The 20942-nt window shown below is 38.9% G+C and overlaps 1 protein-coding gene across 4 annotated transcripts in view; it reads right to left on the minus strand.

Moving 5' to 3' along the window:
* pard3aa (par-3 family cell polarity regulator alpha, a) overlaps positions 1-20942 on the minus strand; it is a 554989-nt gene that overhangs the window by 183046 nt on the left and 351001 nt on the right. For all 4 annotated transcript variants that reach the window (XM_015602814.3, XM_015602813.3, XM_007238652.3 and 1 more), the window contains exon 15: positions 10468-10654. In XM_015602814.3, coding sequence (XP_015458300.3) covers positions 10468-10654 — 187 coding nt within the window. The remainder of the gene's footprint in view (positions 1-10467; positions 10655-20942) is intronic.

Consider the following 20942-nt stretch of genomic DNA (forward strand, 5'->3'; position numbering starts at 1 on the left):
ATGGTACAGCACAGCACATCCTGCTGAGGCCACACATTTACACTGGACACACACACTGCAGAGTGTCAAAAGAAAAAGATAGGGTGATAAAAGCTTCTTCACACATTTCAGGCTTACACGCACACACACAGACATGAGACATGCATGCATGAATCTGAACCCATTCACACACACACACATGCATGCACATGCACACATACACGCACACAAAGTTATATATGAACAAGTTTGGAAATATCTGTTTAAACTACATGTTTTCTTGATTTTATATGTAAAAGTAAGTTAATTAATTACAGTATTTATGGAAAAATGCATGTTTGGTATTTGTGTGGTAAAATTAACATTTTGGAAACATTAAAATAAATAAATAAAATTAGGCATGGTACCAATAAGTCCACAATTATCCGCTATTGGCAAGAGGTCTCCACTGGAACTAGACACTTTGTGTGCATGCATTTGCACATATTTGTCAGAACTTAAACTAGCTAAATGCATTAAGCAAAACAGGTCTCCACAATCTTTTGAACATATACGGTACATCAAGCATTATTAGTAGTAAAAGTTTGATATGTGTCACTATTAAAAAGTCTGTACATTTCTGAAAAAAAAAAAAAAAAACCTGGGAGACATAAACTGTACCTCAAAATTCAAGAACTAATCATACAGCTTTTTTTTCAAGTATTTTTACATCAAAAAATATGCAGTACATTAGAATGTAGTATGTAAACTGTGCATGAAAGCCCAGAAATTCACAAGTTTTAAGGTGCTATTTTGTGAGTAAGGTTAAACACTGGCCAGCATACTTATGACAATGCATTGTAAATTATTGAAGTTGGAGTAATGCCTGATTGTTGGTGCCAGATGGATTGGGCATTCCATGTCTGAAGTTGTGTGAGCAAACATGATTCCATGATTGACAAGGATAGAGTCATATAAGGCATTACCCGCTGTGCTGTTTACTGTGGGTGGTAATGATTGTGACTGGTGGCCTGCACAAAGGCAAGTGAGACTGGAAGAAATCACATCCACACATCCTGCTGGGACAGCCATGGTGCACAAAAACATTTCTATGTGACATGACATTTGGAATATCAGTAAAAAAGTGAAGTGAAAATGCACCGTAAGATACATATATTTTTTTTTCCTTATTTTTTGACCATGTGAATATGGCAGTTTTTCTGAATCAAGAGTTATATTCCTTTCCCATTCTAAAGTTTTGTGAAATTATAATTTTGCTTGAACGCACCAAAATATATCAAGTCTATACATGAATATACCTCATATCACATCACACATTAGAACAAAAACCTATGCACATATACGCACAATACAAACATATTTTTAAGCTCCCATTTTCCATGATGCAGCACCTGCTCTTTTAGAAAAGCTACAGCTGCTGATGAATCAGCTGATGAATGAATAAGTGAATCAAACAATAAGTAAATAAAGATCGGACAGATGGATGGATAAATGAACACGTGCAGGACTGATAGAGATATTTGTAAGTGTATCTCCAAACTGAACTGCTGAACTGCTCTGTGCTCTGAATAACAAAATGAGACAGTGAAAACCAGCTATATAATAGTCCAGCTCATATTAATGGACAGATGTTGCAGGTCCTGTTAAAATGTAAGTGGGAACACACACACACACACACACACAAGAATACACACACATGACCGTCATCCAACAGCCTAAGCAGCCCACTGACAAACGGCTCTTTTTGTGGCTGTAATAAGCCAGCAGTGCGGCTAATCGCAACGCAAATAACAAACATCCATCACCCACGACAACCTCTCCACACACAGCCAGAGGAGAGAGAGAGAGAGAGAGGGAGAGAGAGAGAGAGAGAGAGAGAGAGAGATGAACAGAACAGAAGAAATTGAAAGAGAATGAAGAAGATTAAAAGAAAGAAAGAAAATTAGAACATGATAAAGAAGAAGAGAGAAAAAGAGTGAATAGAAAGAAGGAAATAAACAATATTCAAGAGAGACAGAGCGCCGTAGAGTAAGGCACCAAAAAAGAGAAAAACAATAGCAAGTGTGTGAACGAATGAGAGAAGGATGCAGTGTGATAGGAGAGAGAGACAGTATGAAAGGATGAGAGAAAAAGAGGAAGAGCGTCTGTGCACATCAGAGAGAAAAAGTGCATGAGAGATAGAGAAGCAAAAACAAATGATAAAGACTAAAAGAAAGAGAAAGGGAGAAAGAGAGAAAAATAGAGAAAAAGAGAAAAAAGAGTGTAAGAGCAAAAAGTGGGGGAGGGGGAAGGGAATGTGTGTGAGAGAGAGAGAGAGAGAGAGAGAGAGAGAGAGAGAGAGAGAGAGAGAGAGAGATCAGTGTTCCAGGCTGAATGCTTGTACACTCGCTCCATTATTCATTCAGCAGCTATCAGAATGGATTCCTGCTGCATGTGTCTCACAGCGCATGAATCTGTCCTATCTCTACTGCTGCGAGCCAAGCCGTCAGCACACAACCTACCCCCTGCTACACACACACACACACACACACACACACACACTTTGGTTCATCCTCTTACCCCCACTGAGTTCTCTTACCCTCCACGCTCACCAACATTAACCATGAATTTGGTGAATCGCTCAGAATCATGAACCAAATCTTTTCATTTTAATATCAGGTATCTGGACCGACTATGTTAAATACAGGAGAGCACAAGTGCATGGTGAATGAGAGGGAATGTAGAGGGAATAAGGACTATTTTTTGGTAAATAAGACTGAAAACATTATACACATTATATGTTTAATTGTTTGTGAGCATAATTTCTAAAGAAAAGTATCCAGCTACTTCAAGTTGCACCCAGTGTTGACACAGACGTGCACATATGCAGACACAGCTAGTCTAACCACAGTACAGAAGTGATGTCAATAGAAAAATTCTCTCAAAAGTAGATAAACATGAACCCATTGGCATCAAGTCTAGTGCCAGGTGTGGGGTAGAGCATTAAACTGTGGAGCAGTGGAACTGTGTTTGCTGAAAAAAGCTGGCCTTCCATCCAATACTTTTTAGAATGATTTGGGAAGCTGGGCCACAGACAGTTACTCAAACAAAAGCAGTAGCTTTGTCTACAGAGTGTAGAGAGTCTCTAACTAGAGAAAGTCCCCAGTGCTGAGAGGCAATCATGCTAACCACCCAGCCACAGTGCCAGATTACAAAGCCAAAACAACAACACAATGTGTTCCACTGTCCAATTACACTGCATGTTCCCTTTATTTATGGATCTACAAACCCACTTAAATATAGGTGAAATATGACAGCTTCCCAGCTAAGACACACATTACCCAATTCACACAGGAGGTGGGAAACTCCTAACACACACACACACACACACACACAGCTGAATTGTTTCTAAGACTGCGTTGTAAAACTAGGTCACTGTATAAGACCGTCTCCAGTGAGCTGTAGCTTTGCTCCTGCTAAGCAGCTATCATTAATCTTCCAAACAGCCATGTTAATGTGCTAATGAGGGAGAAGCAAGCCTGCACCGCCCCCCAACTACAGCTGGATCACAGCACAGGAGTCACACAGACAGGAGGAGTGAGAGAGAGAGAGAGAGAGAGTCACCGGGTGGAGAGGTGAGGGAGACAGAAGATACTGAGAATGGGTGTGTGCTTCAAATACTCATTTACTGATGAAGTCACATGAGTGTGACCACACATGATTGACATTAAAACTTATAAAGGGTTGACCACTGTCTAATAACCTTAAAGAGAAAAACCTTGCTATCAAAACGAGAGAGCAAACAACAAATATATAACCACAACAAGATCATTAACAACAATTATTATCACTGTTGCTTGTTGTTATAAATAAATCCTAAAGATGCTTTCACATTGGACGCCGACCAGTTGTGTTATGCTGCTGCTGACACCGAGCGTCACCTGCTGATAATTGGAAGGGTTTTCTAAAAAACGTCCAGTGTTTTGGAGTTTTAAGTCGGCTACTCCATCTGTAGACCTGTATCAGTCTCTAAACGTTAGAAAAAAGCTCTACTTGAGGTGTTCAGTAATCGTTAATATCAGTTGCTCGCCATGTTTTTTGTTGGTTGGACTACAGTTTTTCTCTGGTCCGGTTAGTTCACGGCTCACGTTTTGTGCCGCAGTACAGGTTGCCGTGAGTTAAAAGTTGAATCAGGTTCTGAATTAACTTTGACAGCGGTAAACATTAGCGAGTGGAGGCGTAGTTATGAGCGGGAAACGCAACACTTTTCGCACAGCTCCATGGAACAAACAACTTAAATCCGAAGGGGGTCAGCGTTAAGCAGCATGGCTACCACGTGCAGTGTGCAAGCACCTTAAGTCATGGAATAGCTTGCTTGCTTTTTTTTTTTTTTGTTTGTTTGTTGTTTTTTTTTATTATTTCTGAAAGCAAGGGTTTCCCTCCTTTCACATTTCCATGGAATTCAAATAAAAAACAAATGTGATCATACAAATGGCTAGATTGTGCTGGATGTTTGCATAGCATTGTGCAGAGTGATGATTCTCTCTGACCAATAAGACATTTGCAAGGGTTACTTTTTTTTCTACCCAATTTTGCACAGCCAACTTCTTAACCCACTCATTAGGACTCCCCCAACACACCAGGAGGGTGAAGACTAACACATGCTTCCTCCGATACATGTGAAGTTAGACATCGCTTCTTTTCGAGCTGCTGCTGATGCAGCATTGCTGAGCAGCATCACAGCGCGCTTGGAGTAAAGCGCAGCGACTCGGTTCCGGTACATCAGCTCACAGAAGCCCTGTGCTGTGGACATCACCCTAGGAGTGATGTGGGGAGAGAGCGCCATCTACCCACCCGGAGGGAGCAGGGCCAATTGTGCTCCCCCTGAGCTTTAGACCGCTGGACCATTTGGCGCCCCTCGAGGGTTACATTTAAAGTTTTAGTGCTACTTGGCCAACCTAGAATCACCTAGGTACTATTACATGCAAAAGTTATAAATAAAAGTAAAAAAGTTGAAACCTCCCCCTATAATTTTCTCTACAGACATACACACAGACACAGAATTGTACACTGATTCTTCTTCCCTCCGGCTCCTATTTCCCAACGCTTCTTGTTTTGCCTCTGTTTCTCCATGTTTACTGATTGTCACGCAACAGCAGTGGGTGATCTAAGTGGTAGTCATGCTGATGGAGACACTGATGTTGATGAATGCTGAAGGACTGACTTCGCTTGAGACAGCCTACAGTAGTGTGCATCATTGTTTACATGCTTATAAATGAGGGGAAGCTTAAACTTCACAAATAAACAAACAAACACGCAAGAAAGTATGAATCACAGCACCGGAAAAATGTCAAGGTTCAATAATAATAATAATTCTCTGTACTATTTAAGATAAAATAATGCTAAACACAATAAATCATACATAATATGACTAAGATAGAGACTAAGAGAAAGAGAGAGAGCAATAGAAAGATAAAAAAAGAATGAGAAAGTAAGTGAGGGTGAGACAGTGAGGAGTGAGACAGCATGAAGAAAAGAGAAAAACAGAGCACAGATTAGAGCACAGAGAGAGAGAGAGAGAGAGAGAGAGAGAGAGAGAGAGAGAGAGAGAGAGAGAGAGAGAGAGAGAGAGAGAGAGAGAGAGAAAGGATGGCATTCAGGTTAGGGTTTTTTAGACATGAATAATTCAGAATAACCTAAGGCACTGTTACACTTCTGTGACTGTGTGTGTGTGTGTGTGTGTGTGTGTGTGTGTGTGTGTGTGTGTGTGTGTGTGTGTGTGTGTGTGTGTGTGTGTGTGTGTGGTGTGTGGTGTGTGGGCATCTGCAATAGCCCTAATCCATGATGACAAACCTCTGACACTGCACGAATGAGAGCACGTAAAGTAAAAGCTGCAGGTTTATGAGCATTGAGGGGAGGGTGAGGGTGGAAATGATTTTAACTTCTGAGTCATAAATTAACTGACTGTTTGAGAGAGAAAAAACTTTCCACCATCACTTATAAAACAAGCACACAGTTTAACATGCCTTACAATATTACAACTAACACACAGTGATGTGACGAGTTAGAGACCTGTAGCAATTGGGGACTTCTTTAATTAGGGAAAACTTTATATACTCAATTTATAAACTTATGTTAGAAATAATTTAAAAAGAATACATAGTTCAGCTACTAAAAGAGTATTTATATATTTTATTTAAGCAAGCACCATATCAGACTTGTAAAACTAAAAAAAAAAAAAAAAAAAAACAAGTATAAAGAAATCACGTGGTTTAAAATAATTTGATTAATTTATTAATGTATTATTTTAATTAATATCTATTTTCCACACTTGTGTATTATTGGCAAATGCCACATGGAATGATTTTAAGAGCCTGGTTGGAATGGCCTAGATTTTGCATTGTATCATTATATTTATATTTTGGTTTAAAATCACCTCAGTTTGGTCATAATTGCATTTTAATTGTATAAACACCCTTTTAAAATAAAAATAATATATAAGAGGAAGATGGATGATCACAAGCAATCAAACCAATCTGAATTTCTTGAATGTTTGCGCCAGGAGTGGCATAAAATTATCTAAAAGCAGTGTGCAAGACTGGTGGAGGAAAACATGCCAAGATGCATAAAAACTATGAAGGACATTCAGGGTTATTCCACCAAATATTGATTTCTGAACTCATAAACTTACTTGAGGTCAGAAAGCTCTGCATCTTTCTTTTCAGCCATTTCTCATTTTCTGCAAATAAATGCTCTAAATGACAATATTTTTAATTGGAATTTGGGAGAAATGTTGTTCATAGTTTATAGCATAAAACAACAATGTCCATTTTACTCAAACATATACCTGTAAACAGCAAAATCAGAAAAAACTGATTCAGAAACGTGGAAAAGTGGTCTCTTAATTTATTCCAGAGCTGTATTGTTTAAAAGTTAAGATCCGAAGTTTAGTTCCAAATAGGGCACTGTTATCTATGCAAACTCAAATCCAAAAAACTTGTTCCTGCCAATGTCACACTAATACGCCCTTGACCAAGCAACAGAATCCTGGAGCTGTTCCAAGACCTCTGCAGCACAGACACCCCTGCTGGACCTGCTTTAACCCCCACAACAGCTGCCGACATGTCCTACAGTGGCACAGAACACAGTGCACAATAAATACATCACACACGGCTCCAGCGTGTTTCCCTCATGCTTCATTCAGCGCTGGCTGACCGAAAGGGATTTGTATCGTGCTGTAGATCTCTGCTGGTGTAACAGCGCTTTCACAGACGCATTAGGAACTCCTATGGTGGAGCTTTAAGCTCTGGGCTGTTGTGATTTAGAACAGCCTCTAATTAAACTTATACCCACTGTGACAACTTGTCATGCCACAAGCCATAAAACAGCAGCCTGTGGAATGATGGAGCCCACAAAGCTTCTCCAGTTAATAACACTGTGCAGAGGCAGTTACAGTGGGGAGCAGTTATGCAGTACACACACCATCCAGTCAAGCTTTTAGATCCCAGTTATCCATGACCTTCAATCAGAGAGATATGTACACATGCCTTGGGTTATGAAACGCACAATGTATAAAAAGGAGTCCCATATGTACCATATGCACCATTACATAACAAGCTAATGTTGCACACAGCACATAAAAATGATGACCACCGTCATAACAATGTATTAGTAAGACCTATATGACGACCCATTAATGCAATTATTTAATTAGTCAATTGCATCAAAGCAGTGCAACACATTCAGTCCTGTAGATATGACCCAGTATCTTCAGGTTAAGATTATAGATTGCTGCTGCTCAAGAATTCACTCAGAAGGTTGTCAGAAATCGTATCATATGCTTGTTAATGAAAGAGTGTAATGCAGAATGGCCTGGCAGGTTGGAAATAACAGCAAGACCACAGTTACTTAAATAACTGTGTTGAACAGCAATAGTATCTTAAAATGTGCAGCATGTGCAAGTCCACGAGTTCCAATCTGTCAGCCAAAACCAGAAACCTGAAGCTGCAGTAGACACATGGCTCACCAAAACCCGACAATTAAAGACAGGAGAATCCTAATCTGATTTAATAAACTTAAAGTCTGTCTGGGGCATTGTATTGGCAATTTTTGTTTTGGCAAATCACCTTCTACTATTACTTCCAGCATGATAACACTGAGATCTGAATTCATTAGAACACTTTTGGAATGGTATAATCTACGATTTGCTGTATAAAAACAGGAAGATTTGCAGGAATTGCCCAATGGAATCATGCCAACATGTGCCAGAAATGTTGGAACAGGAAGCTAAGGCTTTAGCGGCCACAGGCTTACCACAACGGAAAACTGAATCAAGGTACACAGATGGTAAGGTTAAATTTTGGCACAACAGCTTGAAGTCATGGAGCCAACCTGCCTTGTGTCCACAGTCAAGGCTGGCTGAGGTGGTGTAATGGAGTGTGAAACCCAGTCTTGGCACATGTTGGGCTTGTTAATACCAATCAACTTTTGCTTGAATGCCAATAACTTTGTGCATCCTCACATGACTGCAATATATTTTATTTTCATGTAGGTCAGTGTTTCAGTGGACTTCCCAGTCACATGATCTGAATTCAATAGGATGCATTTGGAATGTGGTAGAACAGAGGATTTAAAGAATAAAGGTGCTGCTGAAAAATCATCAAGAACTGAATGTTGTACATTTAAGGGCATTTTCCTATCTGCACTTTTAATCTGGTTAAATCAGACTCTGGTTCATTTTCCCACTTAGTTTGATTAATTTGTGAAGATGTGAAAAACTGGATGTACGCCAAATCAACCACACTAAGACCCTTAATAGGAGGTGAACTCAGTCTGGTACCAAACCAAAACGTTGTTTGTTTGCGGTGTGAATATTTGATCTGACCTTGATCCGACACAGCTATCAGGAACTCAACAAGTTTGAGCTAATCCACTCCTATAGACAGTTTAACCTGTTTTATATATCCCCCTGACAATTACTACAGCTATGAACAAGTCACATGTCTGCTGCTGCTCAATGTTAAACTGAAAATAAATAATAAATTCTCTCTGTATTTACTTTCTTGCTCCTGCCTCCGACACGTCTGACCAATGAGCAGAGAGAATGTTATCACCTTGTCTGCTGTGAGACATTTCAGTGAGCTTGGATTTTACCGTCTGTAAAAACGAACCAAACCAAGGGGGAAAATGTTCAACTGATTTGGACCAGAACAAATCAATTGTGGTGTGAAAATGCCCTTAATATGGACTTCCTAATAAACTAAAAGTAACTAAAAGAAATGAAATATACTTTTGTTTAAAATGGATCATTCCATCAGTTTTTATACTTAGAAGTTTGTAGGTTGCTTTGCATCCAGAAAATGTACAAAAACAAACGCACACATTCCAGTGTTCACTACTGAGCTTAATATAAGGAGATTTGAGTTCATACAGAGTTCATACAGTCTCACTCACGCACGCAGACACACAAACGAGCTCAGGTATCAGTCATGTAAAGAGAACCGTATTTGGAAACAGGAGAGAGTGGGAGTATATGATGTCATCTGAAAGTCATCCATGTTTTCTCAGGGGAAGGGAGGCTTATCAATTTGATTAACTACATCTAATACCCAACATTCATTTGTTTCAACTGAATAACTGCTTTGACCTTTCAGTTACACAGTGCACACATTTCAGTCAGAGTTAGCAGAGGAACACCACCCACTTCCACTCCCTCAGGCAAAGAATGCCTTCATTTAAAAGGTTTAAATCATTTATGACCTCATCGGAACATATCCATTTCTGTTCTGTCAGACATTTAACAAATCAAAAATAACCAAATATGTGCAGTATATCTGTAAAGCTAAAACACTGGACTGTTCCTAAATGGATTCACCTATCAAATTTGATCTGATTAAATCAGCTACCATGCCTTATGTCTACCTCTGCCACCACCATCACTCAAAGTGCTATAAGTGAAATCTCATATTAAAGGTGCTATAGAATGCATTAATTAAATATTTATAAATTCTGCTGATGGTTTGCATAGGCCCAACTTGCTTTCCTAAGTTTAGCCTTCTCAAGTTTAACCAGTTATGAAATAAACCTGCATTTTCTCTTTCTGATGAGTGTATGTCTCGAGTTTGATTCAGGTAAAAGCAGCATGGCTAGCCTTAGCTTTTAGTCTAATGCTGATCCATTTTACTTCCCTGGGTTTTGCTTTGTCACATGATAAGCTCTAAGCTTCTATGGACACTGTGGGCACAGGACATGGTTTACACAAAAACGTGTATTTATAACCGGTAGAGTCCTGTAACACTTTATCTGTGTTAACTAGGGCCAACAGGTCTTTGTCTAGTGGGTATTGGCATATTGTGATGCAGCAAATGTAACTATTCAAGACTGATACATAACAGTCGATCCAATGATTTCCTTTTGAGGTAACAGTATATGACAGTAAACATATTGTACCCAGCTCTTCCTGTAGTGGATCCCGATATCTTGCTATAACCTTGGGATTCAAGTTCTTACCAGTCATCTTGATTCTGAATATCTTTGGCCCAGGAGGTGGATACGTCTGTCACAAAGCCCATGTCATCATGGGAGCTGGAAGATGATTGGTCGGACAGGCGGGCAGGAAGCACAGGTGGTCTATCGTCCTCAATGATGATTGTGTCATCCTGAGGCATGTTCACAGTGGGGGAAAGCTGGTAGTTACCTGAGAGGGATTACAGAGAGAGGGGTGTGTCAGTATTGAACACTATATATATCAGTATATAACACAATATTACAGCAAAAGCTCATGTTGGGCAGGCTGAGGTGTGATACAGCCCAACTGATTAATTTTCCACTGATGAGGGAATTCAAATGTAAAATATACTTATCTTCTTTAAAAAAAAAAAAAAAATAACAAAGTAAAACGATAAAACCATTTGATGACTGGCGATGAATGTAATAAATACTGAACAAAAATCCTGAACACATTCCTGCCAGTAGTTAGTTCTAATATTAAACAAGTCAATAGCCATTTCCTAAGGGCTAGAGTAGGTGGCTTGGGGCCAAAAGTTTACCAGTTTAATTAGAGGTAAATTAATATAAAATGTATTTACAGTTGAGGATATCTTCAGAAAAGCAGCTAGCAGTATTTCAAATAGCTCAGGAATGTTCGTACTTGTATAAACGTTATTTGGTGGGGTTTTCACTGGCCAGCGTGTTCAATGCAAGGCAGCGTGCAATATCAGAGTTTGAGTGGGGCTTGATAGTGGATGCCAAACTGATGGGAGATTCCATTTTCTTAATTCATAATATCACATATGTACCAGGAACACATAGCTTTACTAGAAATACACAATAATTTAGGCAAAGGCTAAAGTTCTGTATAAATTGAAAAGGGATTATGAATGAGAACTCATCTACACTTATCCCTTGTGTGGTGTTCATATTTTTGTTACTCGTTTACTTTGTTACTTGTATTTAATTCATCAAAATTAATTATAAATTAATATAAATATAATAGCAATATAACAGCTTACATGGTTAATATTTGCCCTTTACCTTTCTTATGTTACATTTCTTTCAAAAAGTGCTACTCTTTTTTTTTATTAGTTTTTTTAATAAAATGTAAAAGAAAATGAATTTAACTCAAGATATGAGTAGAAAATTTGTTTAGTTTTAAATTTACAAATGAAGCAATGTTTATTAGCCCTTGGCCAAACATACTGTATGTAATATAAATGGTTAGGGGGCCAATGAGCCAATGCCAATGAGTTTAAGTCAGAAAAAAGATTTTTTTTTTTAGTATCATTTGGTGAAAATTGAAAACGGGTCCCACAGACCCGAACACCACACAAGGGTTAATAATAAGACACATATGCTACAGGTCAGTACAGGTCAGTTTAGTACAGTGTTTTTTTTTTTTTCTGTATCCATGACACATGGCAAAATCATGGTTCCAAAATCATGGTGGCAAAAACTAGTTCCTGTCTGATGACTTTAGGCAGGTCACTGTATATTCATAGAATATGCATACAGAAATTCAAAACCCATTTAGAAAGGGAAACTGATGCATACACATGCACACATAGCTAATTACATAAACATATTTTCATTCTGACATGAAATCATTGAGCCTCTCCAACCCCCCACACAACAGAGTGCATTTGTTTTCATTAACAGTGTCATTTAACAATTTCACTAGCTTAAGTGTAATTGCATGTAATTGCCACCAAAGGGGAAAACAATATTTACCCTGGTCTCCTTCAAGCAATAATACAACTCATATTCAATTTCAGAGTGCCTTCAAGAGTGACAAATTTCCTTTAATGGAAATGAATTAGGGTTTAATGTTGTGCCGTATCAAATTGAGAGCGCGGAGCTGAAGATACCTGCTGCTTTAAATGGCATCTCTTAATGAGCGCTTGCGGACAGACTTCAACCGACACTCCCGTCTCAGTAGAGTCTAAGACAAAACTAAAGCTCAAGTGAAGGCAGAAAGTGGGTGATTTAGCTGCTGAAAGGTCAGAGTTTTCATTTCACATCTCAATGCCTTCAATCTACGGCTATTTCCTTTAATAACCCATGCAAATCTTTCCCCCTGCTTGCTCCAGGCACGGGGGACAGGAGGAATATAGGGGTTGACCTTCATGCCATTACTGCCTACATTCGAGAATAAAATTGCAAAATAAACAAGACTGTTCTGATGGAGCCTCAGATAACTAACTCCAGTAGACTGGGCACTCAAGAGCAGTCCACTGCTGACACCAAAATCATTTTGAAGAGGAGAAGAAGGAAGAAAAAAAAAGGTGAAAAATAAAGTTCTTTACAAAGTTTTTGTCAAAAGAATTAAAACTTTTTTTTTCAGTGATCCACTAACAGATTATTTGTTTTGACATTTAAACCAGGTTTTTCTTATGGCCACATCACCTGTCAAACCAGCGGCTCCTGCAGTTTTTCCTTCTCACAGCTATAACTGAGACTTGGTCCAGTGTAAAGCTGAGATATAAGGTATGCTGCTGCCTCTCAAAAACCTTCTTCGGATGCTGTTGTGGATTTGAGTCCGTCATAACTCTTCCTGTACCAGACCTCTTCAGTTCTCTCCAGTTTTTGTTTAGTTCTGTCAATGTGTGTTTATTTGTTAAGCACCACTTTCTAGCCATTATGATAATTGATAAATGATTATTAGAATGTGCAATCAGTCTAAACACAGCTGTAGAGGATGCAGCAACAAAGTCTGTTCCAACACTGCTTTTATACAGACAAAAGGGTTTTTAACCAGTTAGACCAAGCTGCTAAAACAGCATGATCAGCAAGACCATGCTGGTTGACCAATATGACCAACGTAATCAAACTGTTCAACCAGCATGACAAACCAGACCAAAAACAGACCAAGCTAGAAGGATTGAGCTGGTCAAACCAGCATGATAAAAACAAACGCAACATACAATCTGATGGTCAAGAGATGGTAAACCACTTTATTTACCAGCATATTGTATGTTGGATGACCATCATTAAATACCACTTAACCCTCAAAGTCTATCCTAAGATAGCTACCTACAATATATCGTCGCTGTCCAATGAAAAACACTTATCTCCAAAACAGCAACTTTACAGGAGAGGGAAAAAACCTTGTAAATTTTCAATAGAAATCAATGTAAAAAGAGTTTATTCCAGGTCATTTTGAAGAGTTTCTATTGGTCCGTTCGTCAAAAAAATTTGGCACAGTGTAACGGACAGTTTTTCGGTTCAAATCATGCAGTAAACTAAAAATAGACAAAAATGGAGATAAGTGGTTTTCATACGTCAGCGACGATATGGTGTTGATCTGGTTATTTTAGCAGTGGTGTAAAACAGGTTGCATTATTATTTAAAGCAAAAGAGGCTTTCACTTCTATTGTTACAGACTAGCTGGGAAATATCAACCAATTCCAAAAAAAAAAAAAAACCTCTTTACATCATTTGAGATGATTGGACACTGTGCTTAAATGTCAATAGTAACTGACAAAACTAGGGGTGTTATAAGACATCTGTCTAGCAGTAAAGAAATGGACTCAACTCAAACACAAGAACTACCTTTAACATTTACCCTCCAACACACTGTAAAGAACTACAGCATCAGCGAAAGGTAATTCAATAACGCCCATCTTAAGGGACTGAGAAGAGCTCAGCTCCGATCAGTGAAAGTTCGTTAACTTTCACTCAGCTTAATCAGATTGGCAGTGAAATTAACAGCACTGTGATTAGCATTCGGCTGTTCCAGACATTCATTAATAAATCATTAACCTGCTTGCAAGACAAGCAGGACAAGGGTTTGCACGCCTCAGCCGAGCTCCCACCTTAAAAATAAGGTTCTGCACTCAAGTGATCAAAGCCATTTTTGGGACTGTGGCAAGATCTAAAACATTAAACAGTCTGCACTACACAATGTGCAGAGAACCATATGAGGCAGCTTAGAAATTATGAAGAAACCTCTTTGAAACAAATTCCTTTGATTCCATCTTAGAAGACTGATGGGACTGGAAGAACCCACCCTTATGCTTTGTGCCCTGCTTTGTGTAAATCCACCCCTGTGAAGGTCTCACAGGGATCTAGTGCTGAGGGTCAGGGCAGCTGATCGATTAGAGTGGGTCCAGGAGGCTGGCCGGAGGCTGGATGTGTGAGCAGCCCCTCGTGTTCTCACTCTGCTGGCCAGTTGCAGCACAGTTGCATCACTGGATCAAAGCTACCCTGCTTTAAGAACAGATTGCAGACACGATTGGGCCTCAGAACAGATTTGTCCTTGAACTTTCATCATCCAAGCGTGGGCGATCATCCACATGGTAACTAAATGCGTACTGCATCTGCATGCACTTCGCAGCCTGTAACAGCTATAGGTAATGAGACATAGAGAGCAAACAAACAAACAAAATAAAAGGAAAAGAACATCTAAATCAAAGGTTTCAATACATCAAATGATAAGTGAGCGGATAGTTAGGGAAGGCCAGATGATATAAATCTCTGAGATGTATACACTGACGAGTATGCAAAAAGGGCACAAAGTGTTTCTTCAGTGGATGGCTTGGAAATACCAACATGTATATAAGTTTCTAGGCATTATCTTTTAAATTATATTGAACACTGGCCATTGTGAATGAATCAAAGTTTAAGCAAGGCCTGATGGTAGGTACCAGGTGAATAGGACACTGAATTGCTCTAAGTTGTAAGTACTTTTGCACAACGGTAAAAGCTGTTTTTTTAAGTCTAAACATTCCTCTCTATCGGTGGTTTGGGGTTCAACCCTGGTTTGTTCTGCAGAGCATGTAGAAGCTATCCAGAACTTGCCACGTGCTGGTACATATTATAACATGACACTTTAATTAATTGCCTGCATGGTTCTCTTATGTGAACTGTTTCTTGTTTACAGATGTCCAGTAGGGGTGGGTAATATTATATCGTATACAATATATCGTGACACAGAAATATCATGATATTACAAATTCATATCGTGATAATAGGGATGGTTTGTCTTAAAAGTAGTCCATTATTTACTGTGAAGCTATAAGTGTTTTTATTGTATAAATATTTTAGTTTATAGTTTTTGTTTGCAGTTTATATGCATGAAAATATTCTGCAATATCTTTGCTGCATTATATTATTTTATGCTATATTATTTATTTTGCCACATTATGATTTATCTATATCTATATTCCTGAAATTAATGCATTATTTTTCCTACTTTGCCAAGTATACTGTTATCGCAAAAATACCCTGAAATACCGTGATATTATTTTAGAGCCATATCGCCCACCCTCAGCACTGCAAAGTGCCATGGCTGAATTATCCAGCTAAATTGCATGGACGCAGCTATGCCCAGGATAGCTGTAATACTTTTGAAAGGTGATTAACACTAGATAAATAAATGAACCGATAGATAAATAAAAACGCAAAAAAACGCTGCAATGTTTACAGTTTCAAATGAAAAGCACCAATAGGCATTCAAGCGATCTTACTGAATGTCATGAACATGAATAAGTATGAACAACTAGACCATCCTTTGATACATGTTGACATTCTAAAAAGAAAAGAATAGGAATACTTAGCAGTGTAAATTATGAGGAGGAAACCTGATCTAATGTTCCAAATCTTTTTCCATTTAGAATAAATGTATACTGTATACGGATTATAACTTTTATAGGTTCATATTAATGACAGGAAACAAAACAGTGGTGGTTAAAATAACACAGCTGACCTGTTAGCCACAGCCAAACAGAAATGAGCTGGTGCTCAGCTTTTCCTGATGGAAGAGCACTTTCCCTCTTCCTCTCTCCCTCTCTAGGAAAACCTTCAGAACATTAGCGGCTGACAAATCCTTCTGACACCTCCTCTGCACCTTGTCTGGATGCATTAGGCAGCCAGGCTGAGAGAGCAGGCCGGGCAAGCAGTATTCTAGAAGTGGATGGAAGAGGTGGGTGGAAGCATTTCTCACTTTCTGCCCATTAAAGAGAGTGTGGAGTACGGACAGGGCTGAACGAGGTCATACACCTGCCAAAAGAAGATACTATTGCAGAGGATCTCATGACCATGATGAGCATTCAGGGAATAATGTTACAATATAAAAATTATTTGCACATTATAAATTAGCCATGTTTAATAAGTTTATTAAGGGGGGATAAGAGGATAAGGTAGCTCTTGTAGTAAGGGAAACTTGCAAAATTTAAATATGACAATATCCAACAAAATGTACCTGCTTGCCTACACATTTTGGTCTAGACTTTCGAAATAATCAAATAAAAAGTCCTAACCCATGTAGCAGGTGTAAAAAAGCCAGCACCTGCAGTACGGACCAAAGGACCGAAAGAAACTGTTCGAAACATGAAAATACACTGACGTGCAAAAAGACACGGGACAATGCAAAGAAAAAAACATAAAAAAACAAAAAAAAAAACAGTTAAGCACAAAAAAGATAATTCTTTACTAAAAGACCCTTCAAATTTAACCTGGATCTCCAGACCAAAGCTAAATATATATATATATATATATCTCAAATGCAGTTTCAGTAATCAAACATGAGTTTACAGGGAGGAATAAATTGTGTATGTTTTTCCTAAATTATTTGTGAATTTCTGATTTAAGTCCAGGAATTTGAATTGCAAAGGCTGCTGCACACAACCAGGGATAAACAGGGAGCAAAAAAAAACAAGCCTAAATTTACTTGCCCTCAAAATCCCAGCACTGTTCCAAAAATGCTCTTCTTGCCAAACAGCTTGTGTTTTGTATAAGGATAGAATATTTCCAAAATCCGACATCATGCGTATATCCTGAGGCCATATGACTTGGGTCAGATGGGACTGGAAAGCGAAGGCATTACAACTTTCTCCTCAAACTTTACCATTATATCTTATGAAGGACTTGTTTGTGTTTGTAAGTGATGCTTTTGTTGACTTCATTCTCCTCAGCATGCGTGGACGGCCCAATGCTTAACTGCTGCTTCCTGTCACGCTGGAATCAAACGACCCTCACTCAGTCAACCCCAGCAACAACAAACACACACTTCTGGTGAATGCAGACAGACCCAGGCACCACGGTGCTACAGCAATCACCCAACTGCGGCTGATGCTATCTTGAGTGGAGTTTTGCTGGAGTTAGGATAAATAATCATAAGAAAGAAAGAGAAACTTATTCCATGTCCTGACTGGAATGTCACGGTTTGTGGGTGTGTAGGACACACACCAGGGAGACTGGCTTTGAACTGCTGATCATACATGGGAAATGTGATGCTGGAAGCTTGAAAGCAAAAAATATATTTACATGGAAAAAAGCCAACATCACACCTCCCAGGCACTCCCTGATGTGTGTCTGACATTATTAAATAGAGGGGATGCCCTGAACAAGCCTGAAATGTTATTTTTCTTGTTGTAAACAAGTTAATTTACTAAAACAGTGTATGTTTTTGCAGAGTAGATATTAGTAAAAGAAAAAAAATCTGAAATATATTTATCAAAGATATGTATCAGTAACTGATTTCAGAAAAAAAGTCAATATTTCTAATTTTTTTGACCGAGAGCCGATTAGCTCAAAATTAAAACCACCACTGTAGTTTAAAAGTGCCCTTCCAATCTCTGAATACCGTTCACAATCCTTACCAAAGTTGGTAGTTGACTGACCTTTTGACATATGACATTTTTGACACCTTTCGCATTATTTGAGGTCAGAAAGTGCTGCATCTTTGTTATTTCAGATTTTGAATCACAGTCTCAAAAAAGATCTCAAAAGCACGTAGCTTTTAATATTATGGATCTCTGACATACATAAGTATTAACAATCATCTGAGACCATAATAAAGGGTCAAATACATCTTTCTGACACAAGCCTAATGTGTAACATAGAATGCTGAGGTAAGACATGGGTGGGTCAGCATTATAGTGAAAGATAAGCTCTCTACTTGTGTAGGCCACACACTCTAAAAGCCAGGGTTCCACTTTTACCGTCAGATTTGCTGAATTACAGGGCGTGAGGTCACACCATTAGCTCTCCTTACTTTTCATGCTCTTAGAGGACACTCCACTAGAACCTCCGATGACAGTCAAGACTATTGATCAAAGATCATTAGCTAATCCATGCTGCTGTGGATATATCCGTTTAGAGGCTAATCATGGGAAAGAGATGCTGGTGAGAGGGGAAAATCATTTACAGTGGCCCACAGGGTCACTTTCTAGCTAGCTTAAACACTCCTCTATTACAGTATAGGCATACAAAGTCACTGAGGTTATTTAATATGCTTAGTTTAAAGCATGTTGCTTTTCTCCTTCCTCTAAGTTACAGACAAAACATCGTTTTAAATTTTAGGTCAAGCTAAATGATCTAAGAGAAAAAAGAAAAAGTAATCCAACATGTGGCATTAATCACCAGTTCCCATGCACTCATAATCAACAGACACCAATAGCTTGCAAGCTTAGACTGGGTCATGAACGTCCCATAATGACTTAAAACAGCCGGGAAAAACAAGAATGGGCCAAGGTTATAGTATGATAATATAATACAGTATTGTTCCACAAGGGAAATATGCATGGGCTCTGAACACAGAACAGACAGACGCAGATGTAGCTCACAAAATATAAAAAAATGTGTAGAATGACTCAAACATGAGTATACAGGATTTGCACCACATCACATATATGGTAACTCACAAATTTTAACAATCACAGTTGCAATTAAAATAGCAATGGAAAAGTGTGCACGTAAATATAAAGAGATGTAAAGGCAATACTTACTATGAATTGTCTAGTTATTTTAGAAAAGTACTGCCCATAGAAGAGGACCATGCCTAATACCAAGCATTGGCTGTATATGCCCTGGCATTGACCTGTGGAACAGTGAAGCTGAGTTGATGATGGTATTATACCCAATACTTTTGGAAAGAGTTGGGAATCAACTATTATGTTTACTACTACTACTCCTACTACTACTACTACTACTACTACTACAATAAATGCTTCTCAAACAGAGATTGCTGCATGCACCTTTCACCCCACAGCAACGTAAATCCCGGCACCTCTTCTTCTTCACACACATATCACTTCCACCTATAGGCCCTACCCATGTTTTGTTATTTGTTTGTTTATTTATTTAGTATAAACTCAGGCCCAGAAGCAATCGACAGGGCCCTCAATTTGCGACACAGCGTGACTTCCTGCTTCTAGTCAGAGTTTTCAATTAAGGCCAGGCTCCAGGCACAGCCTGTGATCTCACTAATGCCCCCGACCGCTGAGGAAAGCGGGATGACGGAGGAGAGCATGACACTCCACACTTCACTTACTGAGAAAGAGAGAAAGCAAAAGAGAGAGAGAGAGAGAGAGAGAAGAAAAGGGAGGAAGAAACCTTAGGACAGTGCTTCACATGTTCCCATATAAACTATCCTGTTTAGTGCCAGTGCTGTATTATTAGCTTGCTCTGCAGGTGGAAGCAACAGCTGACAATGTCACAGGTTGATGTAGTGGTGGCAGACAGTTAGAGGAATCACTTTTGGATGTGTGTGTGTATGCGTGTGTGTGTGTGTGTCTCTATGTGTGTACATATGTGGCCTTCATACATACACACTCGCACAGACAGCGGCCCATTCTTCCGACAGTCATCCAACACCTCGGCCTATCAATCTGAGCGAAACGCAGCACAGAGATCGATGTGATGGCACTGTGTAGCTAGATTAACTAGCCCATCCCTCCATCACTCTGACTGCTTTACTTCAGTGCCTGCACTGCTGCCATGTTTTCCTCTTCTTTCCCATTTTCTCTAAACACAACTGAACACGTCCTTCAGACATAAATTTAGATCCATACTGAGCTGCTTCAGCAACCTCCGTAACACACAGCAATAAACAGCTTGTGGCAGTTTGTTTCCATGCAGTGAACCTGGTCTTATCAGATATCCAGCTTTTTCTAACAACCATTCAAGAAACTGTGCGATAAAAATAAATGTACACAATTTTCTGTGAACTCAACATAACATCTACAATTACCTGTACAATTACCCATTCACGGTTTTAACAAAACATCACAAAAGCAGTACGATGCATAATGCAAACATGAGCCAAAAGATTCCGGTAATGTTCACATCAAACATTAAAAGGAGACGTGGAGTCAAACAGAGGTGTTGATGTCAAACAGCTGAAAACAACTTTCAGTCAAAAACAGAAAACGGGGTCAGCAGTGGTTGCAGATTCCACAAAATTAAAGAAACTAGGCCTGGTTTGATAACCCTCGATTTCTGCTCATGCTCACAGATGGTAAGGTCACACTTTAGTACCAATAACACCAATCTGTGAACATAGCCTTCATTGCATTAACAGTCCAGGCTGGTAAAGGTGTTGTCATAGTGTGGGGAACATCTTTTTAACACACTTAAGGCAAGTTAATACCAATCATCACTCACTACTTGAATGTCAAGCCTTTTTACCTACTGCTGCCAACCATAATAAAAGCCAGTAATAACCAGTAATAAAAAAGCTCATACTAACCAGTAATAAAAACTGGTAT

The sequence above is a fragment of the Astyanax mexicanus genome, chromosome 6, assembly GCF_023375975.1.
Source record: "Astyanax mexicanus isolate ESR-SI-001 chromosome 6, AstMex3_surface, whole genome shotgun sequence".
NCBI classification, from domain to species: Eukaryota; Metazoa; Chordata; class Actinopteri; order Characiformes; family Acestrorhamphidae; genus Astyanax; species Astyanax mexicanus.